This window comes from Camelina sativa, chromosome 2 (genome assembly GCF_000633955.1).
Source record: "Camelina sativa cultivar DH55 chromosome 2, Cs, whole genome shotgun sequence".
In the NCBI taxonomy this organism is placed as follows: Eukaryota; Viridiplantae; Streptophyta; class Magnoliopsida; order Brassicales; family Brassicaceae; genus Camelina; species Camelina sativa.
Window position 1 is genome coordinate 27,271,883 of NC_025686.1, and position 23,749 is coordinate 27,295,631.

The 23,749-nt window shown below is 34.3% G+C and overlaps 7 protein-coding genes across 11 annotated transcripts in view; 1 reads left to right on the forward strand and 6 right to left on the reverse strand.

Annotated features, from left to right (window-relative positions):
• On the reverse strand, positions 3,078–4,681 carry LOC104742132 (peroxidase 70). Its single transcript, XM_010463106.2, has 3 exons — positions 4,166–4,681; positions 3,904–4,063; positions 3,078–3,566 (listed from the first exon to the last, which is right to left on the reverse strand). The coding sequence occupies exons 1-3, from the start codon at positions 4,583–4,585 to the stop codon at positions 3,151–3,153; spliced, it is 996 nt and encodes a 331-aa protein (XP_010461408.1). The 5' UTR covers positions 4,586–4,681; the 3' UTR covers positions 3,078–3,150.
• Positions 8,471–10,141, reverse strand: LOC104742142 (peroxidase 71). Its single transcript, XM_010463115.1, has 3 exons — positions 9,673–10,141; positions 9,364–9,526; positions 8,471–9,097 (listed from the first exon to the last, which is right to left on the reverse strand). The coding sequence occupies exons 1-3, from the start codon at positions 10,090–10,092 to the stop codon at positions 8,694–8,696; spliced, it is 987 nt and encodes a 328-aa protein (XP_010461417.1). The 5' UTR covers positions 10,093–10,141; the 3' UTR covers positions 8,471–8,693.
• On the reverse strand, positions 13,117–15,280 carry LOC104742148. The gene is made up of 7 exons (XM_010463125.2): positions 15,150–15,280; positions 13,961–14,091; positions 13,805–13,867; positions 13,682–13,729; positions 13,539–13,592; positions 13,397–13,457; positions 13,117–13,310 (listed from the first exon to the last, which is right to left on the reverse strand). The coding sequence occupies exons 2-7, from the start codon at positions 14,048–14,050 to the stop codon at positions 13,264–13,266; spliced, it is 363 nt and encodes a 120-aa protein (XP_010461427.1). The 5' UTR covers positions 14,051–14,091; positions 15,150–15,280; the 3' UTR covers positions 13,117–13,263.
• Positions 16,501–17,469, reverse strand: LOC104742158 (40S ribosomal protein S28-1). The gene is made up of 2 exons (XM_019238524.1): positions 17,408–17,469; positions 16,501–16,936 (listed from the first exon to the last, which is right to left on the reverse strand). The coding sequence occupies exon 2, from the start codon at positions 16,933–16,935 to the stop codon at positions 16,741–16,743; it is 195 nt and encodes a 64-aa protein (XP_019094069.1). The 5' UTR covers position 16,936; positions 17,408–17,469; the 3' UTR covers positions 16,501–16,740.
• On the reverse strand, positions 17,624–19,323 carry LOC104742166 (release factor glutamine methyltransferase-like). Its single transcript, XM_010463140.2, has 3 exons — positions 18,580–19,323; positions 18,173–18,418; positions 17,624–17,950 (listed from the first exon to the last, which is right to left on the reverse strand). The coding sequence occupies exons 1-3, from the start codon at positions 19,321–19,323 to the stop codon at positions 17,816–17,818; spliced, it is 1,125 nt and encodes a 374-aa protein (XP_010461442.1). The 3' UTR covers positions 17,624–17,815.
• On the forward strand, positions 19,480–20,869 carry LOC104742175. Its single transcript, XM_010463146.2, has 4 exons — positions 19,480–19,744; positions 19,930–20,047; positions 20,305–20,452; positions 20,551–20,869. The coding sequence occupies exons 1-4, from the start codon at positions 19,538–19,540 to the stop codon at positions 20,762–20,764; spliced, it is 687 nt and encodes a 228-aa protein (XP_010461448.1). The 5' UTR covers positions 19,480–19,537; the 3' UTR covers positions 20,765–20,869.
• The window catches only part of LOC104742186 (protein LNK1-like), a 6,050-nt gene continuing 3,257 nt past the window's right edge, over positions 20,957–23,749 (reverse strand). For all 5 annotated transcript variants that reach the window (XM_019238541.1, XM_019238539.1, XM_019238542.1 and 2 more), the window contains 6 exons: positions 23,411–23,708; positions 22,991–23,300; positions 22,089–22,688; positions 21,795–21,928; positions 21,466–21,601; positions 20,957–21,372 (listed from right to left, as the gene is read on the reverse strand). In XM_019238541.1, coding sequence (XP_019094086.1) covers positions 21,271–21,372; positions 21,466–21,601; positions 21,795–21,928; positions 22,089–22,688; positions 22,991–23,300; positions 23,411–23,708 — 1,580 coding nt within the window. In that variant the 3' untranslated portion in view covers positions 20,957–21,270. The remainder of the gene's footprint in view (positions 21,373–21,465; positions 21,602–21,794; positions 21,929–22,088; positions 22,689–22,990; positions 23,301–23,410; positions 23,709–23,749) is intronic.

The window sequence follows — 23,749 nt, forward strand, 5'->3', positions numbered from 1 at the left end:
ATGATGAAATAATTAGGGTCAATTGGCTTTAAAAGGAAATTCTCCGATACAACTTACAAGTTGATACCACAATAGTGATGTATATATGTTCTATATATTAGGGTCAAATATTGCTTCATAGATTAGCTCGATGAACTGCGTGGCGATAATATAGTTTCAAAGTTTTGGTCAGAACATTTTGTGGTTAGGGATAATGAAAATCAGAAAATGTAACGGGCATAGTTGACTGTTTCTCTTATCAAATCGTCTATTATATATAATGGTATATTTGTTTCTCTATTCTTTTGGATTAGCTGGTAAAACTATTCATTCAATGAAAAAAATTAAAAATTTGAAAGTATTCACCGCCATAATATCTTTTAGGTTTGAACCGTTGGACAATACAGTAAAACCTCTATAAATTAATAAGGTCGGGAATTTGAAATTTTATTAATTTATAGAGGTTTTAATTTATCGATTAACATTCATCCTATTATGAAGAGTTTTTATCATTTTTATAATTTTAAAAATTTTCTATTACAAAATAATATATTTTTCTTATCATTCATATTTTTAAATAATTTTTTTTTAATTTATAATCTTGGCTATCGTAATAGGATGAATGTTAATTGTTTACTATATTATCTAGGTAAAAATGATAAATGTTAGAAGTTTAGAGTTTAGAAAAAAATTGCTACTACTATCTTTCATGGTAATGATGAAGTCGAAGAAGCTATTAAGGTATCTTTAGAACCAGTTACTAAATAAACAATTATCGCATTTAGGACTCTCTATAATTTTTGGATTCGATTTGAGAAGATAACAATGAAAAAAATTAGAGATGAGCTCTAATAAAAATGCAAATTCAAGAATATGCAAACAATAATAGAGTCATATTTACTAGATTTTTTTAGATAGGCAAACAATAATAGAGTCATATCTCACTAGATTTTCTTAGATATATATATATATATATATATATATATTAGTTTATTTGCTTATTAATTTATGATATTGATGGGACTATATTTTTACATAAGATTTCCAAAAGAATTATTATCTTATTAATTTATCTGAAATGTATCATTTTTTACACCGGCCCAACTCGGGACCGGAAGAATTTATTAATTTATAGTAAGTATTAATTTAAAGAGTATTAATTTATAGAGGTTCTACTGTAGTAGTTTTGTGCATGCATGGGGAAGATACAAAACAAATATAGATGCTGATGGCTTTACTTAGTTAATTAATCACTTACCTAAACTGAAGTAATTAACGAGTAACAAGTAATAACATAAGTACATAACATTATATAATATATATATATATATATATATATATATATATGTACTCGCAGCTGGCATGCAAATGTATAATTTCTGATGACGAAACCACGTGTGTAGCCGTTAAATCACAACTTGTATGCACTTAATCATTCTTTTTTTTTATTAATTAGCTTGAAGTTGTAGGTCTTTTGGTTGTATATTTATTTTCGTCGTCAGAAAAGATAAAACATTTGAAAGAGCTTGAAGTAATCGAAGTTATAGAAATATCATTTTTTTTCTTTGTTAATGGTTTGGAAATGTATGTAGTTTGCAAAGTTTTCTAGATTTGTGAATCGTTTAATAACTTATTTATAGACTAACATGCACGACACATACACACGTAGATATTCATTTATTCATGTTTAAAAATATAAATTTTACATTTACATATGATATTTTGTAGTCGCGTTTATGAATCTACATATTGATGTTATGAATGTGATTACAAAAATCGACTATATATACGATTATGCATATATACTTTGTCAAAGGAAATCAAATGGGGGAGCAAGATAATGATGTTTAATGATTATATAGACTTGGTCAATAAACTATTTAACTAACCACAAAATATTGATAGGAAGAGTATGTACCAAAAAATATTTTAATGAGATTTATTTTAGTTGATTTTAAATTATTTTAAAATCATAAAAGTCAAGTAGAGAATTATTTTTGTATCTCCTTTTATGAAATGAATTCGATCGAAATTTGTATACAATGAAATTACAAATTTGCTGCGTAGAGATAATCATTTGAAGAAAATACTACTAATATTATGAAAACCGTATGAATGTTTTAACAAAATTTCCTTGAATAAATTATCTAAAAAGCTATATTATGTTAAAGAGATAAGCCACGACAGTCGGTGGCAAACAAATAAGAGAGCATATAATGACTGAGGATGTCCTGTTTAATGAAACCACCAAGGGACAATTTACTTCGATGGCATAATATCATTGACTTGTCTTTTTTTCTTTATTGTCAAAGTCAACCACTGTTATATAATCATCCTTACTACTACTATTATTCCTTTTAATCATTTTCAACCAATGATTAGATTCATTTCGAACTGTGTATTCAAACTGAATCGTTCCAACTTTTATTGACTTCACTTAACTAATTGTACTTAATTTTTTTTTTTGTAAAATTCACTTTGCATTTACATTTACATTTATAGATAAAAGATAAAGAAAGGAACCAAAATTCATATTTCATGTATAAGGAGGTAACTTTTGTATAGGAGTAAACATGACACATGATTTTAATTCATATCGGTCCAACTCTCTTTTTTTAAAAATCAGAAAGGACAAATTTCACCCATCATTGAGCACATATGAGATGGAAACTTACATTCATATATCGCCTAGTTTTCTGCCGGAAATTGGCGGAAATCTCGTCATCCTAACTTTCATTGCCACGAGTTAAAAACTGATATGTACATGTTTAGACTTTAGATGTATTAACTCAATCGTTATGTTATTTTTAGCGTACATATATTAACCTAACTGTTATTCTATTATTTCTGTTTTTAGTCCAATTGTTCTTTTCATTATTAACAACCAGATATATAAATTAAACAAGAGATAGTTTAAATTTCGTAAGAGTCTACAATTACATAACATGTTCTTTTCCGTATGTGCATGTGATTTAAAAACTTATTCCCTCAGACTCACATCGACGTAACTAAACACGTATAATCACACTGATAGAAAATGTTAACCCGGTTTATTGTTCCTTTGTTAGAAACTATTATATCTAGTAAGCAGGAGAGTCTATTGAACTTTATAATTTCCATTTTTATTCATAATTTATAGCATATCAAAACGGTTAATTAATTTTATATTGATCAGTTAACCGCAGAACAAACCCTACGAATCTCCCCATCCAAACCCGTCTTGATCTCAATCTGACTCATCTTGGTCATCGACCTGCCGAATTCTATTCCGAACCACAGAAATGGAAACCTTAGTCCTAAAAGCTGTTCCACGATGGGTCGGGTCTGGGGATTAGTCCATAGGACCTGATCAGACTCGAGGACACCTCGACCATTCCTCAAGTTGTTAAGGTACGACGTATCGAATTGGTCTCCACTTCCCGCGTCCAGCACGACACGAGTGGCGGGATCGCCGTTGATAGGACATTGAGATTGAATTTGAGGGACGAAACTCGGGGCGATGGTTGGGTCCGGACTTCCTGTGTTGTTGTAGTTGAAGAACCTGTTCCTAAACACACCACACCCGGCCGTTCCTATCGTGTGTCCAGCTGTTATATACCAAACGCTCTATCTAAATTAGAAGGCATCTCGAGAGAAAGAATTTCAAAATTATATATATACTTTGTTATGTATAAAAAAATTATTTATTACACAACTTGATTAATGCTAAGCTAGCTTAAGATGCAAGAAATTTTTGGATAATGTTAAGTATATAAATTTGGAGTAGCAATATGGTATACATTTAATATGTAACGCCATGTGTTTGTGGTACGTGTGTATATTTTCAGAAATATTTCACAAAAGTAAAATTTTCACATATAAACCAAAATGGTGGGGAAAAATGTTTGAAACCAACGAGGGCTAAAACAAACTTTGTTTACGTACCAACAAGGACAACAAGGTCTTGGGTATTAAGATTCTTTGCGGCGAAGCTCTGCCTCTGCACGGCAACGGAGTCGGTTGGTCCGGGCAAATTGACATTCGAGGCTAGCGAAACCCGACCATCAAGTCGTCCCAATGGAACTGGCCACCATGGTCCACCGGCCTACCGATACATATAAAACCTCCATTTAATTACGTGTTATATTTTTATAAAACTATGGACTTAATTATATATAATTAAAAAAAAAGTAGGTTATACTTATACCATAACGACGAAGTCACGTGCAGCGAGTGCAAGAATATCAGCACAAGAGACTGTTCGAGGACAAGCGATCTCAAGCTGAGTCTTAGCTTCTTCGATGACGTTAAACCCTCTCAACGATAGATTTGGAATCGCCGTTCTCTCAGAGTTAGGTCCGGCTAGGAGAATGGAGGCGTCACAGCCTTGGACGAAACAATCGTGAAAGTGCATACGCAAAATGCCCGGAGCATTGGCTGGATTATCAAGATAGTTTGACTGGACCACAGACCGCACTATCGATTCTACATTCCAGCATGAATTACCGTAATACCCGAGCCGAGGCCTTGGGAGGAATTGGTTGGCATGTGCGGTTGCAGTCGCAGCTAGGACAATGAATAACGGTAAGAGAAGGAAGCGAGGATTAAACTTAGTAACATTCCCCATTTTGGTGTCTTCTAATTACTTTATGACCAAAGGGTGCATATATGTAATAATAATTCGGATTATTACTTTTGATTTGTTGTGTTTAACAGTTTGATATTATTGTGTGTATTTATAGTGAAAATAGTGAATGATTCGTATAGTTAGATGAGTAAGCAATGCCGGGCTACTCATTAACTAGTTGGAGCTACGTTTTACTGGAATTATAATTTTATAATCTTTTTTCTTTGTACTGATTTGTTTTGTTGATAGTGTATTTAAGCAAATGAATATGGTCCATGTATGTACCTAACTACCTATACGTAGATTTGTGAGTTTCTTCTCTCTTTTTCTTTAACCTATTTCGAATGCTATTTGGCTTATAGATAATCTTTGGAAAACATTTTTATAATCTGAAACCCTATTAGAGTAGTGGTGACTCGTGAATTAGTTTTGTCACAAATAAGATATATGTTCAAGTAATTAGTACTATTATACTATACCATTACAAGAGAGAAAAAGATATGTTCAATTTTTTTAATTTAGATATAGAACGACTATACGTAATTATTAAACTTGAGCTATAATTGATATATTTGATTAGAAACGTAACATCTAACATACCACTTCGATTGTCATTAATCTGTAATTACATCTTTTGCTTTACTTTTCTCCATATTGTTACTAGTCAACATTATACCGTTTCAAACTATGTATCACTTAACCACAATTTTCCAATCATATTATTACCTTTCATTTTTTAACCGTAATGTCTCCGCATCACTAAAAACATCTCATTGCATTGATTAGTTAAACTAGTCACTGTTTGCACACACACAAAATAAAATAAAAAAGTTAAACTAGTTACTATGCAACGGATAAGAATTAATAAGATTCTGACAACCAGTTTGTGTTTGTTAGCGAATGTTTGTCTACGGAATATAATACCACGTACTTTCACGTCTATTGTCAATATATTAACGAGCATATGTTAATTTATCTATCTCCCCTACTTTTTAGTTGGGTTTATTATTTAACTCTTACAACGTTAACATTAAAATAGAAAATTCACAACGCATACTCTAATAAAATACGCAATTGCATTTAAACGAAACAAATACATACAAATTCATGTCAAAATCACGAAACTGATATATTGATATTTATGCTTTACTCTTATGGATTTTGTATTGACGGAAAATATAAAAAAAATTAAGAAGAAGAAAGAGTATGTGTTGACAAAGAAATATAAGAAAATAAGAAGTTAAGAAAGTTGGATTGTTTGTTATTAATTTATTTATACATACTGCAACAAGTTGATCAAGTAGGCCAAAAGATTGATGTCACGAGACTAATTAAAAAGTTTGAAAATAAATTAACGTTTATACTTCACATATACTGTGCGTCCATATCTAATTTACTTAAGATTTCATAATTTATGGTATGTCTGAAATATATTCGAAATTTAATATATTTTTTTCGTTATTCATAAACTAAAAATAGTATATATATTCCCCATTAAAAAGAGGAAAATTATGAGTAAGAGAATTGTCGGCCATTTTCTCTGGTAATTACGTCTTGTTATAACCTTTCCTTTTCTAAGCACTTGTTGTTGTTGTTTTTTTTTAATTTCTACGCGTTTTCTTTCTATGAAGGCACGAGGACTGCCCCATTCAACATCAATTGTTAAATCACTTACACAATCATTAATATTAAAATTTTCAACACACAATTATTAACGAGAACTTACCCAAAAGTACCTCATGCATGCATGATAAATTTCCTATATACTAATATTTAAAAAAATAATTTTAGTTTAGCCAATCTAAAACCCCAAAACTACTTCATTTGGAAGTAGACGGTATACGACAATAAACACAAAAAAAATTCTGTTTTTTAGTCTTTTGGATTGTATTACATACGAAGAAATCCCAACTTTCAGTTCTATGTGTTCTGACACAAAAGTCAACAAATTTTGTCTCGGGGAATATTTCGTATTTTGGAAAAAACATGAACACCAATCAAATCAATCGTTCTTTGATTGTAATGTGCACGTTTAAAAAAAACTATGCACTACAAATTCATGAGACCAGGAAAAAGAATCTGCACAGAATCAATCGAGGAGGTAGACTGCAATAATTAATCAAATATCACTATATCAGAAACGTTGTCCAAAAAGACAAAAAAAAAAAACAATGTTTTAGTGGTGGAGATATGCATGCATATCAATAGTCAATGACTCAATTGGATTGTCTCGTTCTATTTTTCTTTTTAATCCTAAAATTATTGGAGTACAATTGAAAACGATATAAATCAGTGGAATCGTTGAAATAATAGACCTTTTACACGGATGTTGTCTTCTACTCGAACCGTTTTGGAGTTTTTTTGCTTCGAATCTTAAATAAAATGGCAAGACGCGTGAGCCACGCCATCTTACAGTTTTTTTTTTAATATATATATATGCCATAAAATGTTGGACTAAAATCTATATTAACATATATAATTTATAATCAGAGTCCGTATATAAATTTGACACTGGCTAAAAATCATGTCAATTGTATATTTATATCATTTTCTAACATTGATCCAGTACCACAGTGTTTGGAGAACATGAATTTATCTATTCTGGTCAATCAGATTGTGATCAGGACAAAAAAAAACAAAGTAGTTTTTTCCATTGGTCGAATGTTTTAATATTATTATATATAATATTCAAAGAGCTAGAACAAAATATTACGTTTCAAACAAAATAGAGAATGTTATGGATATATATATCAAATGGTGTATATATATATTTATATCTATCATACATAAATAATAACCGACTCTGATCATTTGACTTGGATATTTATATAGTTATGTATATCTAATTAACAATAATATCGTTTCTTATCCAACTCGATTTTCAAAACATTGTGAACAAGACATCAATTGTAAATCTAATAAGTTTGTTCTTTGAAGTTTGAAGTGTGAAAAGAATTATTAGCTCGGTCTAAATCAATACAGCTAATACATTCACTTAATACATCACAAATCAAACTTATTAATACGCGTACACCATATTAACTATAATAGCCATTATAGGATTGCCAAAGTTAACTGATTCATGCATTTGCATGGGAGAAAAAATGACAGTGACAAGTTGAAGATTAATTAGCTTTGCCTGGTTACATATCAATTTTTTTTTTTTTTTGGGTCGTCAAAGCTTGATTACAAATCACTTAAGATTTCGCTTTTTTATCATCTTTTAATTTGACGTATTATATTCTAATGTTACCATTTAGTTAGTAAATTAAACGTTTATGAGAAAAAAAAACGAAATTTTCTTATGTAAGGAAAAAAGTTAGACCAAAGATTTTCAGAATGCAACGAATGATTGGCAGACAAGACTACAAGAGTATTTGGCCGTCCTTGATCATTGATACTTGAGAGTTGAGAATATGATATTCTGAATTTCAAGAGATTGACCAGTCTTCAATCCTTTAAGCTATATATTAATAATTGTGATCTAGAAGACTAAAACTAAAAAGTCAAGAATCCATCATTGTTATGTGACCATATATACCTTTAGGTTAAACAACTTATTATTGGGTATGTTAATATGGACTGCTGTTTAATTTGGTTCAACTGTTTTATAAGTTTTCTTGATTTAAAATATAATAATTACTGAAAAGGGTGTACGTACGTATTATCCTGATTTTAGGTTCATAATTCCAAATTTATAAGATATTTCTCCGAAAAAAAAAAAAAATAAGATATTTCTCCAAATTACTCGCTATTTTTTTTTGTTGATATTTATTTCCCTTTGTTTACTGTTTATTTTGGATCCATACTCAATTTTAAATCATTACTTATGATACATGCATAAGATATGTTTTGATAGATTATAAAATTAAAGAAGCCAATATATATAAGTATAATATTTTTGTGAAGACATAACATTAAAAACCAAACCAAAAGAAATCGAATACTAACACCTTATAGATACAAATTTCATTCACCCACTTTTGGGTTTTTTTCTTGTGTCCTTTTCTAGTGGTTTATAGTTTATTTATTGTTGAAATTAAAATCACACTCGAAACAAGTACTTAACGTCATGAAAGTTTTATCACGACGGATTTTGATCAGTAAATTAATTAACCGCAGAGCAAACCCTACGGATTTCCCCATTAGCCCCCGTAGCCACACCAATAATACTCATCCTGACCATCGACCTCGCAAAATCAAAGTTGAAGGTGCTTCTAGGAGCCATCAATTGTTGCACTATGGGTCTAGTGGCTGGATCGGTCCAAAGGACTTGATCGGACTGGAGAACTCCACGGCCACGGCTTAGGTTGTTGTAGTAAGAAGTGTCCCAAGTGGTACCGCTTCCAGTGTCAAGATCAACGCGCACTGAAGCGTCTCCGTTTTGGGGACATTGTGTTTGAAGCTGCGCCAGAAATGTTGGGTCTATGGTTGGGTCCGCGGGTTGTCCAGTGCTATTGAAAAGCCTGTTCCTGAATGTACCGCATCCTGCTGTTCCGATCGTGTGTCCTCCTGTTAAATTATGTACAAAGTAATTTAGTATATGTTGTTATTATTCTGATCACTAAAGATTTGCAAATAGTTTGTTTTTCTCTTAATGCGCATGTTAAGAAACTCTTCATGCGTTTAAGACGTTCAGACGGTTTAGGTGCTTGACGGTTGCCAAGTATTCATTGAACACATGAAGAGAGTTTTCTAACGTTATAGTTATTTTTATTTTTTGAATTAATGGTAATTATTACAGTTCTGAAAGTGTTAATTAAGTTTAAAGAACTGACCAACGAGGACGACGAGATCACGGGTATTAAGTCCTAAAGCCGAGAATTTTTGTTGTTGAACGGCAACAGAGTCACGGGGACCAGGGAGATTGTTAACATTCGACGCCAAAGAAACTCGACCATCTCTACGTCCCGTTGGTACTTGCCAGCTTGTTCCTCCCGTCTGCATGCAAATTAACCCATGCACGTATAAACGTTATATACATATAATGATATAAAATAATAAAGTAACATTAATTAATGCATATGTGTTTACGAAATAAGGAGCATAATGTGTATAACGTTTGTTATGAGTTAATAAAGGCTTACGAGGACGACAGTGTCACGAGCGGCTAAGGCTAAAATGTCAGCACAAGAGACAACTCCTGGACACGCGGCTTCGAGTTGCGTTTTGGCGTTGTCTATGACTTCAAATCCACGGAGATTGACGTTCGGACCGGCGGTTTTCTCGGTGTTAGCTCCGGATATAAGGATCGAACCGTCACAACCTTGGACAAAACAGTCGTGGAAATGCATTCTCAATATTCCGGGTGCGATTCTGGGGTCGGTACTGAAACCAGCATTCACGGCATTTCGGACGATGGTTTCAGCTGTAGGACACGTGGTCGCATAAAACCCGATCCTTGTGCCAGTAACAGGACCCGGCCTTATGGCGGCTTGGCCATGGACCGAGCTGATGAGACAACTAAGGAAGGTTATGAATAAGCACAATGATCTAACCGAACCCATCTTGTAAATTATATTTTAGGGTTTTAAAGAAGATGAAGTGTGTGTTTTAAGTTTTAGTGAGTAGAGAGTTAGCTCGTTTTAGTTACTATATATAGAGGAGATTGACAAGTCAAAAGAGTGACGTGTGAGTCAATGAAACCGGCTTCAGTGTTTGTGGTGATTTGATAAAACGACATCGGTTAGTGAGAGATTCAAAAGCGCGTGTTGCTGGTCAGTGCGGTGTGAGCTGGTCGACTCGTTGACTTTAAAAGCAATTTGTTTTTGGATTTGTTCGTTTTGATCGTTTCTGTAATATATGTATGTAATGTATGACAGAAATATTGTTTACGTACGAGTTTTGAATTCTGGTTCAAGTCTAGTTGATTTATAGCAAATATACAATAATAAGAAATTAAGGATAATTGTTTTTTATTATTGGGAAATCAGAATACATCCATATTTTGTGGTAGGTGGATGTCATAAGAGGATTAGAACGAATAACAAGTTAAAACTTCAGTGCATAAGTCTGACAAGTGGATTTCCATATGAATATACCCAAAGGTTATAATATCGCACCTTAATACTACTGGCAGTAAATGAAGTAACATCTATCTAACTTGATTCGGTTACAAAGTGTGATTAGAATCATAATTGGTAGTGTAGAGATGTCTTAAATATCAAAAAAATTTGGTTTTTCTACAAACTATGGAAATTTATCTTAGAACTCTTCCGGTAAATACAGGTTTTGCTAACTTTAATTTTACTAATCTTGCACGGTGAATATATATAGTTTATAGTTTATATACGTTTAAGCTAACTTTAACTAATTATTAGAACTCAAAGCTTCTTTCCTTGAGATTTACGATTCTTATATATTCGATCTTTTGAAAATGGTTTGGAAATCATAGCTATGAGCCAAAGAAAGCATGAACTACCTTCTTCTTATATCGAACCATATTTTGTTTTCAATGAGCCAAAGAAAGACTAATGAAGAACTTAACGCATTAAAAAAAAAGTAACGGTTAAAGCGATGGGAAGAAATTTTTCTTAAGAAGTTTCTACATATCTAGGTCCCTTACAGAAACATTATCTTGTTCATCAGACGACTAGTGGTAAACAATTTAACTTATACAACTCACAAAATACCTAATATGGGAACAAAACCACATTCTTATCTCCAAAGACTAGTACTATTTCACATATAAGTTGATTACACGAAGAATCATGACTAAGATAGATGAAGATTATATATTTGGTACAGACTCATATATAGTATTATTGTTCTATTCCTCAGAACCATGACCGCTGACTGTATGAGATAAGATCTAGATGATCATCGATCCTAAGCATATTATGAGCTTTATTTGTCTGATCCTCTCTAAATAATTGATTTTTCTTTTTTTTTGGTCAAAAGCTCGGTTTAACGGATTTTCTTATATTAATTAGTTCTTCTACCAATGAAAATTAGATTGAGATTATGAGCAAGACTGTGTCAAATTAGGATTGTTTACTATTTGCGTGTACATGTATTAAAATATTGTAAATTTGTAATCATATTCAAATTTACATGTATTAAAATATTGTAAATTTGTAGATATATGACGATAATTTATGTACCACTGCACTACAAATGAAATTGTACTACGCTTTTTGTATTAACGGTGTACGTACACACAATGTAAACAAAACGGCCGCGGCGTATATGCACCATGCATATACATGGTCAATTACGTTGTTTTTATCCACTGTTCTATATTTTTTTTAAAAAAAATTGTTTTCATCATGCATATAGTTTCTTTCAATAAAATTTGTGATTATATGCATACAAATAAATGCATTATAAGACGAAAAAAAGACACATTATAAGAATAGAGATCGAAATTGATAAATGTTCTGGAAGCTGACTTTGAGCGAAGTCATAATAAGAGGAGTCGGGATCAGACTGCGGAATCCGGCAATTAGTGGGATAGTTTTGGAAGTATCTCCGACTTCCATATGTTACAAAATCTTCCTTATCTTCCGGCTTTTTCGTTCTTTTTTTGTTTGATGTCATATGTTTGAAGTTTCAGTGAACACACGATTGTGTTATGGCATCAATATTTTGGACTATAATATCTGCGAACCTATGTGTTGTATTGGTTGGTTAGCTTGCTTATAGTATAGACTCTTATGAACACTCGCTCTCTATCCAACCATACAAATTTTTTTTCACTTCATGGGGCTTACGGATTTTCAGGAAAAGGTTAAGTTGAGTTTGTTTTTGTGCGGAAAAAAGGTTTTAGACTTTGCTATTGAGACAAAATTGATGAAATAGCTGACTAAAGAGTTCAATATCATATTTTGTTTTGTTTGAAGACTGTTGTCGAATGCCTTGATTAACTCCAACGCCTATAGATAAATATAAAAAGGTTTTTTTTTCGTTTCCTGCAAAAAGCTATCAAAATTGCTATTTCATGTGTAAGTTTATCACCGATCTCCTAAAATGTAGATGTATCATACGAAACTAAAAAATAATATGCGATATAATTATAGGTCTTTTCTATAAAAGAAGTTACGATCATATATATTAACTTTACAAAATGATAAAAATGTAGGTTATTCTTACGAAGATTTTGTTATATAATCTCACAAATCGACGAAATTTTCAAATCTTATTTTACGAAGATATGGCTTTCATAAAAATGTAAAAAATAATGATGAGATGATCCAAAAACTAACATTTTCATCCATATTTTCTGGGACTTGTCAAACAAAACTCTACTACACAGTAACAAATGAATTACTAGTAATCTACCGATAGTGGCAAGAGTAATAATAGTTACCAACTAATAACAATAAATAAACTAAGAGCTCCTCGCATAAGAGATATCTTCAGTTGCATGGAGGAAAAGTTTACCACTTGGCCTTTCTGACTCTAATGTTAACGCATGTTTAGTAGCATCATTTTTCAATTAGGAGTCACGATAACTTCATAAACTATGTAAACATTAGCCAATCATGATGAACAATTAGCGTAATATATAATACCAGAGATTCCAGACCGAAAGGGCTAAACTATATCATTTCTGAATTGCCGCAATGCGATCAAATTAAGTTTTAATGTAAGCCATATCTGATGTTTCAAAATGGACAGCAAAATATCCGATTATAACAGAATTCTTACACAAAGAGTTTTCACACATTATAATCTCTCTACGCCTGGTTTCCCCGACCTCCCTCAGCCTGAGCAGCTCCTCCATCTGTAATACAATATCAAAGCAACATGATGGATCAGCAAAGTCTGTAAATTGCTTTGAGATAGGGATGATAAGATGAAGAAAATTACCTTCACCACCCTCAGATGGAGTCATTGGAGACTTCCTGTAACGCGTCTGTTGCTGCGTTGGCTGCAAAAGCGGGACAGGATCTTAGAAGTGGAAGCAAACCCACAGAGAATTCAGCTGAAACGTGGTTCAAGTTCAATTTACCTGTAACTTAGGACGAAGAGCTTCAAGGGGTCCCTTTGGCTTCGCAACACCTTGCTGTTTAAGACAATAATAAGCAAACCATGAGAACTGAGAGAGCTAATATATATGACAACCCAAAAGAGACCACACTTCCAATATATTACCTTTCCAAGAGCCCAATCAGCAGAGTCAAAGTATGCTCGCTCATGATCCTGATACAAAACCGCATCTCATAAATATCTACTAAAAACCCAAAATCTCCTTTATTAAACCAGATAATAACTCACCTTAGAGATGAGTGGTGGTTTCTTTGGCATGAGCCCTCCATACTTCTTCTTTACAACAGCCTCCTACACAATGCAATTAAAAAAAAAGAGTTCGATCATGGTATCATATTAATTATGGTTATCGAACATTATCTAGTGTGAGAACTAGATGAAAACCTCCTGCTGTGATGATGGCATTGACTTCTCCACTTCATTGGTGAGGTTTCCTTCCATTGATTGGTCTTTCACATCCCCTGCGCTAGACATTATGATGATGTCTCAACGCCACCAAAAACCAAAAGAAAATGCTGCACACACATATATAATACACAAACATTAGTCACACAAATCATGAACCAATAACAAAAGCGGATTCTCGAGGGTCATCAATGAAGAACAAAATATCAATTAAAGGAAGCCAATTAATAATTAATTGAACTTGATAAGAAAAAAAACAAAGATTTTGTTTGATCAAATGATATCATATGCTTCCTATTTGATACTATTCACACAATCCTGTGACACCAAACGACTTGTTCTGAAAATGTATACAGCTGAAGAACACAAACGAGCCTAACTATGAACAACCTATAAAACTCGAGGCACCCAAACAAAACACTAAAGAAAATGCTGCACACATATACATAATACACAAACATTAGTCACACAAGTCATGAACCAATAACAAAAGCGGATTTCTCGAGGGTTCATCAATGAAGAACAGATATCAATTAAAGGAAGCCAATTAATAATTAATTGAAGTTGATAAGAAAAACACAAGGATCTTGTTTGATCAAAAAATGATATGCTTCCTATTTGATACTATTCACACAATCCTGTGACACCAAACGACTTGTTCTGAAAAAAGTATACAGCTCAAGAACATGAACGAGCCTAACTATGAACAAAGAGCACTCGAGGCAGCCAAACAAAACCCTAATGAGTGTATACTCCATAACATAGACAAAGCCTCCAAAACGATCTCTATATACGTAAACAAAACACCATCCATATATGACAGGGAACATAAATGATTGATCAAATCAATTTCGAGATTGAGATCAAAATCAACCAAGGATCTATAAGTCAGATCTCCACAATGTATATAGACAAAGATTGTAAAAAAAAAAAACCCAGAATTCAACCTAAAACAAAGATCAGATCACAACAAAACCGACGGGCGAATCAGATAACCCAAATTCAAATCAAAGATATACACAATCAAAACCCTAGAGAGATAAAACAATCAGATTCATGCGTATATGAGATTGTAAAAATGACATAGCGATGGAGAGAATCAGGAAATCACAATCGATCGAAGATCATCATCATCATCATCATAAGGTTTATAAAAACGAGAACGCACCAGGAGGAAGAAGAAGAGGATTGAGATGGGGAGGGGCTCTCAGAGTTCGTCGTTGTTGTCAATGGAGAGATCTTGTTGTTGTTGTTGTTGGTGTGAATTGGAAAATATATAAAGGGAGAGAGATGTGTGGGAGACAGAGAATGATAGAGATATGATTTTGGGGTAAGAACGAGGAGGTTAAATTGGTAATTATCATTAATTAAAACGAAGGTTAAAAAAACACGTGTGATTTAGGATTCCTTTTTGACAAAATTTATTAAACCGTTGAATGTAATAATTAAAAGACGTTAAAAGCGTTTTTGGTTTTTTACTTTTTTTTTATACTGTAAGTCTGTAACAGTTATATTTCTCTGTTTTTTTCTTTCCTTTCACTTGTTGTTACTAGATGTTTATGAGTTTATCAACTGAGAAGATGATCCAAAGATTTCTGCTTTTTGGTCCTAGTTTACAATTGGAGTCTATGTTTTCAAATGCTTTCACTAATCAAATTTTCAAATTGTTTTGTTTTTCAAAAAAAAAATTTTTTGTAAGATTTTATTAACAATAAAAACTGTTGTTTCGTTAGATCAAACCATTGTTTTTTAATGGTTTGTTAAGATTTTTTAGCGGTTAAAACAACAGTAAAAACAGTTAAATTTGATATATAAAGTATTTGTTATTTGGTATGTCATTTTAGGTATTTGTAGTATTTCAAAATTTGCAAAATATTCTTCTTTATTTGGATGAGTTAAATGGTTAAAACCATTAAGCCAATAAATCAAAAATATCTATGTTTTCATTTTATTTTAGTAGTATTTATTTAATATGTCCATGTAGATGCTTCCATAACTTAAAATTTTTGTTTTTCTGATAATTTTAATCTCTAGCCATTTTTAACACATAAATGGTAAATATATGTTTTGTCAAACAGATAAATGGTGTGAATTGGTAAAGACTAACAAAAACAATAAATATATAAAAAAAGTACTACAATTTAATTCATTTCTGTTTAGTGACATGTGTGATTCATTAGTTGTTTTTTTTTTGTTTTGTTGTTGTCAACGTGTGATTTTAAGTAACCAAACAAAAAGAAAAAAAGTAACCAAATCTTTTTTTTTTTTTAACAAAAGAGTAACCAAATCATGTTTACCTTTTGCTGTCTGGACAGTATTTTAAACGGTGTTAAAAGTTATTCAGCTAGAAAATTTGACCCTAACGTTCTTATCTCGAAAAGCTTGATTTATGTCGAAGATAAGCTTGATATATACTTTTATTTTTTTTTTTTACCATGACACGACATGGGCAAAATTTGTTAAAACAGGTTTATATATATATATATATATATCACAAATCATGTATTTACTTGACCGAATTAAAAAAACTAGGACCCGACAATAGGGATTTGCTTGATTAACATTACTAGTAGCACACTTTCATTATGTCATAAGGATAAATGCCTAGATTCAAACATTGTTTTAACAAAACCTCAAGTAATAAATTTAAAACAAAGCAGCAAAAGTATAAAAATAAAACTTGGACTACAAAGACCATGAAACAAGACAAGAGACCATGAAAATGTAGACGGCTGGAAGAGAATGAGGAGATAATGGAATCAACGGAGTCTTCTAGCTTCTCTCTCGGACTCGAGGAGAGTAAGGATATCTCCTTCCCTGACTGGTCCTTTCACGTTCCTCATGATGTAACGGTCTGAATCAGTAAACTTGACTCTAACCTGAGTCACCTGACCACGAGAACCGGTCCTACCCATGACCTTTACGACCACGGCGTGTTTGATCTGAGAATCCATTCTGCATTCACACAAAATGTCGCAATGTCAATACCTTTATACAAATCTCAGCTCAAATCAAAATTATGAAAGAACCAAATGATTATATTAACAAGGCCAAATAGTTGGATTACGACTTAAGAATACATAATTGTTACTGTTCTACAGATCAAATCACTAAATCAACACAAAAGTCACTAGAATCAATTCACAACACGAGGGATTTTAAAAAACTTATCAATAATCTATATTGTTCTTGTGTTCCACAGATCATTCTCAACTAAAAGCCTTATACTAGTACGATCGATCATCGTGCAGCGAGTTAATCTAAAAAATATATGTAGAACGAACAATAATATACAAACAACAGGGAGAAATCTAAGAAATTCAAAATCTAGAAAAATCACAGAGATGATAGCTTCTAGAAACACGTTCAGAGGACGATCCGGAAGATAGACGATATATTATCAGAGAGACGGAACAACGAACGAACCTGTAGACGGATGCGGCGGAAGCTAAGGTGAAATCGACTCTGCCAAAATAAACCCTAAAATGCTGAAAGACGAGTGAAGAATTTATTAGTAGTGGTTATATAGCATAAATGGGCCAAACCTAACGACCTAATGTGAACTCGATTGGGCTTTATAAAGCCCATATTTGTATCAGTCTACAATTTGTTTACCTTAATCCGTATTGGATCACTCAAATATTAAATCATTTCGAAGCTGTATTTTATTTATTTAAGTTACAATCTTCTCGTATGATTTTGTTCAATTTATTTTAGAAAGCCATGCACATGAATTATTTTAGTTCAATTAGTACAGATAGACTGTAATTTAATTATCAGTCCTACAAGTATTGGGATATAGCACCACAGCGAGTTGTGTAATGTCCTCACTCCTCATAGACGAAAGCCAGTAACGAACCGATTGATTCCAGCAAAATCGGGAACTATCTTCAAATCAGAGAAACAGTCTTTGAGATCATTGGTCATCATGTAATCAACGATCATCTTGCTTTGCTTCTCCCCATTGGTCTGCATCATCATAAACCAAAAGGATCAATCATTCATGGTGGACGTGATATATCATGACTACATATGCAAACACCATCAAATCAAGTGAACATATAAAGAAAATTGAGTAATTGACCAATCTCAAGTAGCAATCTTAATCTTCTTCCTATACTAACTTCGGCTGTTCTATCATCACAGAGAGAAGAAACATATGAAAGATAATGAAAAAGAAAGGGTAGGTACCTCGAAAACGAAAAAGCCACCGGGTTTAAGCATCCGAAAAGCCCCATGACAGAGATGAAAAAGACTATCAGTTCCATCGATACCACCATCCAATGCAAGTTTTGGTTCGTGTCTACCAACTTCAGCTTGTAGGCCTGGAATGTCATCACTTGGTATGTATGGTGGATTACTCACAAGCCCCACAAATTGTCCTTCTAAATCTCTCAAAGGCTCAAACCACGATCCTTTCCTCACCTCAACCATCCCCTGAATTATTCATATTATATCACAACGATGAGAAGACACCAAAGCCATATCTTTCAAGGGCTCAAAAACCAAAATGAAGAATGTTACAGGAAACTACCAAAAGCTTCAAATCCATTACAATTTTGATATTGAAAGATTCCAATTCCATGAACACAACTAACCTGAAGGTTGTATCTCTGCACATTGTGGCAAGCGACGGCGATCGCCACCGGACTAAGATCTGTAGCTATAACTCTCCCATGGCTTCCCAAGACTTTAGCAATACCGATCGCAATTGCACCGCTTCCTGTCCCAAGATCAGCCCAACAACCTTTCTTAAACCGTCCGTCTCTTGTTACAAGCTCCTCCACCAAATCAACGATCAGTTCCGTCTCCGGTCTCGGAATTAAAACACCTTCTTCGACGCACAACACCAAATCTCTCCAATGTTCGCATCCGACGACGTATTGAAACGGCCGACGGTTCTCGATCCTCTGTCTCCATAATTCGTAAAGCTCCTCCAACGAAACTCTCAATTTCACATTCTTCCCCCCGTCGTCCGCGATTATTTCACTTCTGTGAAGAATCACTAAAGGATCGTCTTCGATCGAGTCTTCGATAAGCCATTTTAGCTCACGGTGGAGTATAATAGAGTCAAGGCCATCTTCAGAATCAGTCGAAGATTCCGTGGCAAGATCTTTCGCCCAATCGTGCCATTTCCAAACTTCGGATAGACAAGTTGCGTGAGACGGCGTTCTAAGGAACAGTGGAGTCTTGGGAGTTACACTGAGGAGAGAATTAGACACCGCCACCGGTGTAATTCTAGCCTCGAATTGCGGTGGCTCTCTCGCCGGAGAAGATGAGCAAAAAGGTTTAGCGGCAGAGAGCAGAGGAGTAAACCGTAAGCTCGGTAAGATTCTTATCATTTTCAAGGTTCTTCGCCGCACCAGCAGACCAAATCGGTTTATAAATAATTTCCAGCTAAACCGGATAATCCGGTTTAACAAACATACTTTAATTCCGGTTTGGTTTCAGCCGGGTAATGGGAAACCGATTTGATCTAAAGGGGCTAAAAGCATAAATTAACAAAAGTTGTTTGTTTGCGGCGAGAGATCGGAGGAGGAACTTTGGAAGAAGGAGATGAGCTTGACGCTGCTTCAAGGCTACTCTTCTGCGGAAGAAGATGAAGCAGAAGAGAGAGCTATTGGGGATTACGAGAACTCCGATGAAGATGAGGGTAATAATGGTGTTCGGAGATATGAATCGTCGTCTGTGTTTGATTTCTCCGCTTCTGCCTCTTCCGCTAAAGACTCCGGTCTTCCTTCAGCTAACGACATTTTCTCTCAGGTCATCATTCTCTTTGATCTTTCTTATTACCCCCTATAATTTCATCGTTTCCTAGATTAAGTTAGGTTTTGGATTTGAGAGCATAAGGAGAGATCTTGTGATAGTGAAAACCTTGTTAGGGTTCGTTGGAGTTGGAATTTGGAAGTCTAGTATATCAACTTATTGGTTAATTGAAAATTTTGCAGATTTCGGGGCCACCGGAGTTTCTGAACAACCGCACAGAAGCGGATGCAGAAGCTTCAGCTAGAGATGCAGAGCATGCAAAGCGTATTAGTCGCAAAAAGAAGAAAGTTAAACCAAAAGGTAACAACAACTTGCTTTTGCATCTTTGTCTCACATTGCTTCACAAGATATGTTGGTGGTAACTAGAATATGTAGATATGAAACTTGGATGTAGCTCTAGAAGAATGTTTTGGCAGGTTAAGCATAAACAATGTGAGATAAGAAACCAGGCAGTTTTGTTTGTAAGCTCTATCTAATCCGGTTTCGCAGTTCTGTTTATGGAACTGTTGTATGCTCTCTATCTAAGCACTGATGGTTTTGGAGTATTGGCCTGTTAGGTGTTGTCATGGAAGCAAAACCTCAACTAGTAGGAATTCATGAGAGAGTAAGAAACGATATCGATGCACCACCATCTTCAGTGAGTGGTGAAAAGCGGATATCTACTGCAACCATTCCTAACGCAGAAGAATCTGCAGATCTCTTGAGGTATGGATAACCCTTGGTGGTCTCTTCTTCATTCTTTGTTTAAGTTTAAATTTGCTAAAGTGTTTCAGCTTAATTAGAATTTCTATTGATGTGTTCAGGATGTGTCTGCAATGCGGTGTACCAAAAACATATACAAGCGCAAGAGGAATGGTATGCCCGATTTGTGGTGACCGGCCAGTATCAGACGTAGACGCGAAGAAGAAAGGATCTACGATCAAAGATAAAGAGAAGAGCAAAAGAATGAGAGGACAATCCTCTCATGCTTCTTGGAAAAGTGAAACCGAGATGCAGCTTAGGCAAACTTTTGATTAGAATGTTTCAAAACTTGTCTTTCTCCTGTTACGACATTGTACCATCCAAATTCTGTAACGTTGCTTGTGACACAAAGTTTTAATCTTATGTACACAATTAATGTCATTGGCATCCAGGTAATACAAGGATAGCGTCAAAAGTTGGAACCCTAAATTTATTAGTAATTTATATCATGAAAAGCAGCAAAATTGGTAACACAGCAGAATATTTCATGGCATTACAAAAAAAACTAACATCTTTATCTACAGAATTGCCGTCTCTATTTCTTCCCCTACTTGACAATTTGAACATATTACAAAGGCAAAGTACATATCTCAAAGACCCGGTTTGAACCGAATCCCAACACTTAATACAACTGTGTTACATCCATGATTCTAATGAAAGAAGCAGTCAGGATTTTGGTAACTAGCCCGAGCAATTTCGCTTAGCCAAAATCGAGATTAATGTTGACAATCATATCTCGAATGCTTCAGCAGTGAAAGAGCCAGTTTTTTGTGTCGACATCATTAGTTGCTGTCATTTGTTACAACTTCTGCTTCTGGTCTAAGTTCTGGAGTTTCCTCTTGTTTCTCTATCCTCAGGCTCGGACTACTATTGGGCTGAGGAATCTGTGGAGATTGTGATGGCGAAAATGAGATACTGTGAAACACAGTTTGCAAGTTAAAATGGCTGTGTGAGATTTAAGGGTTTGTTTAATTTACCATTGGATGAGATTTATATGTGAGAACATCGTTATCTGATGAAAGGGATGAGTCTGAGGGCCTGTGAAACAGTAAATGAGCTATGGATCGGTCTATCGGGTTTGTATCAGTTTCGATATCAATGAATCCCGCATACCTGGATGAGACCAAATAGAGAGATCAAAGATTAGAATCTACAAGAAATGAAGGATGAGTTCAAGTACCCAAGCGCAAGTTTCTAAAGAAGAGCGTTATTAAATCTGTCCAAGACTTAAGTCTAACCCTATATAAAGTTAGACGTTAAGATTCTTTCTTAGCAACAGGACATAAGGATGCAGGGTGGTGCTTACTTGTCTGTTTCACCAGTCACGAGATGCGACCCTGCGCCTGTGTCCTGTCTGTTTCCACCATTATGTCTCTGCTCCGCACTTTTTGCCAATCGGTATAAGCTGTCTCTTATGCAAAGCTTTGTCCTAACATCCAACTGGAGCAAGCAGGTGTACATCAACCAAGTAAAAAGAAAAATGTAAGATAAATACACTTTGATAACAATCACAAAGGACCAGCAAAGTTTTACCGATCACATACAGAACTCGCAGTAAATCTTTTCCTTATATCATCTATTATCTATTGACAAGTTGTACCTGTTCTATAACTCTCTGAAGCTGGCGAAAACTTATTGCTTCCAGTGAAATATCATCTACAACAGAGCTAACACAAGAACTTCCCTGCATGTTAGATGTTTCCGATTCAGCTGCAGTTTTTTTGTGGTCGTTCTTAAGCCCAATCTTCTGGATAGGAGCAGCATCAGGAAACACCATGGGGTTTTTCTTACTACTCTTCCTGGTACTAGCAGCAAAAGAAGGAGGCATATCTTGCCCGGGCTGCAGGTTAACTCTCGTTTCGAATCCCCTCCTACACCGATCATCAACAGTTTGACCTTGTAAGCTCTCGCCAGATTGTGCCTGATTTGATGTGTATGACTCATTTGAAGCAGAGGAAGTGTTGGCGTTTTTCTCGGATTTGATACCCGATTTACTTTCACATGCTGATACTTGATCGGAAGGCTGCTCACAGTTGACATGTGAGAATGGAACTCCTCGCTGTTGGAATTCGGAGGGAGGGTAATACTGGTTTGTGTCCATTATTTCCCTGGAAATACCACTATTCTGTAAAGTAGAACTGTTCTCGGAAAACCCATGCAAATGATTAAGATGATCAATCTGTTTCTTCTCAAAATTTGCCTGTAAAACAAAAAGTGGAACATATGAAATTGCAGGAACTATATCAAGACTTCAACATTGACAAATATTTATCTAAGAGAATATCCACTAGCCGTAAAAGAAACCATAAACCATGATGGACGGAAACCTGTAAAAATCAACATATTCATATCTAAAGGACTAACTGAGCCTGAGGATAATAAAGCAATGTACGCCAAAGATGCAGCAAGTAGCAAAGAAAAAGTCATCATAGAGGAAACATCACATCTAATTAGTGGTGGCATGTGAAGGCGTAAAGATTCTGGAAAAAAAATTTGACTAACCTCTACATCTAGCATCGATATATCCATCTTTTGCGAACTCGTATCAGATAAATTTTCTGATGATTTTCCTTGAGCTGAATTGCCCGCAACAGTATATACATACTCATCTTCCAAAGTATGGTTGGACTCACTATTGTTCAAAAAGTCTTCAACCTGCAACATAGAGGTTCTTTGACTTTCCAACATTTTGTCTGGTTTTAAATCATCTGTCATCGCACCTTCTGTCTCCTCATTTGGCTGAGCAGAAGAAAACCAGCCCAAGTCATCTTCATTATTAAGACTATTCAAGCCGAAAGTTGAATCACAACTCCTGCAGGGTCCAAGATTTAAGTGTAAGCTAATGACAATGATAACATGTTTCTCCTATAAGCGATGATCCCCCAATGTGTGACTCTAAATGAGAATATCTTTAAGTTTTACCTAAGCATGTTGTCGACATCCTCAAAATTTCCTATGTCATCCCAGCCATAGAAAAGATCATTGCTTTCTTTGTCTCCATTGTCGAAAAAATTGAGATTATTTTCAGCATTTGGAATGTTGTTGAGGGAATAATTATACGCTACATCATGTGTTGTAGCGGAATTGTCACACAACATAGGATCTGCAGTGGAGAAGTTTTCAACCACATCTGCGCTGCCACCAGTGAAACCATGATCTGAAATGTTCGCATTCTCCAATGTCATATCCTGAACATCTTTGCCTGACACCGTAGAGGCACCACTGTTTTTATTAGCCCATGAATTTCTTCCTAACATATCG

Coding starts and splice junctions, on each gene's coding strand:
- LOC104742132 (XM_010463106.2), bottom strand. CDS start 4,585: ATGGGGAATGTTACTAAGTTTAATCCTCGCTTCCTTCTCTTACCGTTA. Junction 4,064..4,165: donor CACGTGACTTCGTCGTTATG/GTATAAGTATAA, acceptor ATGTATCGGTAG/GCCGGTGGACCATGGTGGCC. Junction 3,567..3,903: donor AGACCTTGTTGTCCTTGTTG/GTACGTAAACAA, acceptor GGTATATAACAG/CTGGACACACGATAGGAACG.
- LOC104742142 (XM_010463115.1), bottom strand. CDS start 10,092: ATGGGTTCGGTTAGATCATTGTGCTTATTCATAACCTTCCTTAGTTGT. Junction 9,527..9,672: donor CTCGTGACACTGTCGTCCTC/GTAAGCCTTTAT, acceptor ATTTGCATGCAG/ACGGGAGGAACAAGCTGGCA. Junction 9,098..9,363: donor TGATCTCGTCGTCCTCGTTG/GTCAGTTCTTTA, acceptor ATAATTTAACAG/GAGGACACACGATCGGAACA.
- LOC104742148 (XM_010463125.2), bottom strand. CDS start 14,050: ATGTCTAGCGCAGGGGATGTGAAAGACCAATCAATGGAAGGAAACCTC. Junction 13,868..13,960: donor TGCCATCATCACAGCAGGAG/GTTTTCATCTAG, acceptor TGCATTGTGTAG/GAGGCTGTTGTAAAGAAGAA. Junction 13,593..13,681: donor CTGATTGGGCTCTTGGAAAG/GTAATATATTGG, acceptor TGTCTTAAACAG/CAAGGTGTTGCGAAGCCAAA.
- LOC104742158 (XM_019238524.1), bottom strand. CDS start 16,935: ATGGATTCTCAGATCAAACACGCCGTGGTCGTAAAGGTCATGGGTAGG.
- LOC104742166 (XM_010463140.2), bottom strand. CDS start 19,323: ATGATAAGAATCTTACCGAGCTTACGGTTTACTCCTCTGCTCTCTGCC. Junction 18,419..18,579: donor TGCAGAGATACAACCTTCAG/GTTAGTTGTGTT, acceptor TGAATAATTCAG/GGGATGGTTGAGGTGAGGAA. Junction 17,951..18,172: donor GTGGCTTTTTCGTTTTCGAG/GTACCTACCCTT, acceptor ATGATGATGCAG/ACCAATGGGGAGAAGCAAAG.
- LOC104742175 (XM_010463146.2), top strand. CDS start 19,538: ATGAGCTTGACGCTGCTTCAAGGCTACTCTTCTGCGGAAGAAGATGAA. Junction 19,745..19,929: donor CTAACGACATTTTCTCTCAG/GTCATCATTCTC, acceptor AAAATTTTGCAG/ATTTCGGGGCCACCGGAGTT. Junction 20,048..20,304: donor GAAGAAAGTTAAACCAAAAG/GTAACAACAACT, acceptor TTGGCCTGTTAG/GTGTTGTCATGGAAGCAAAA.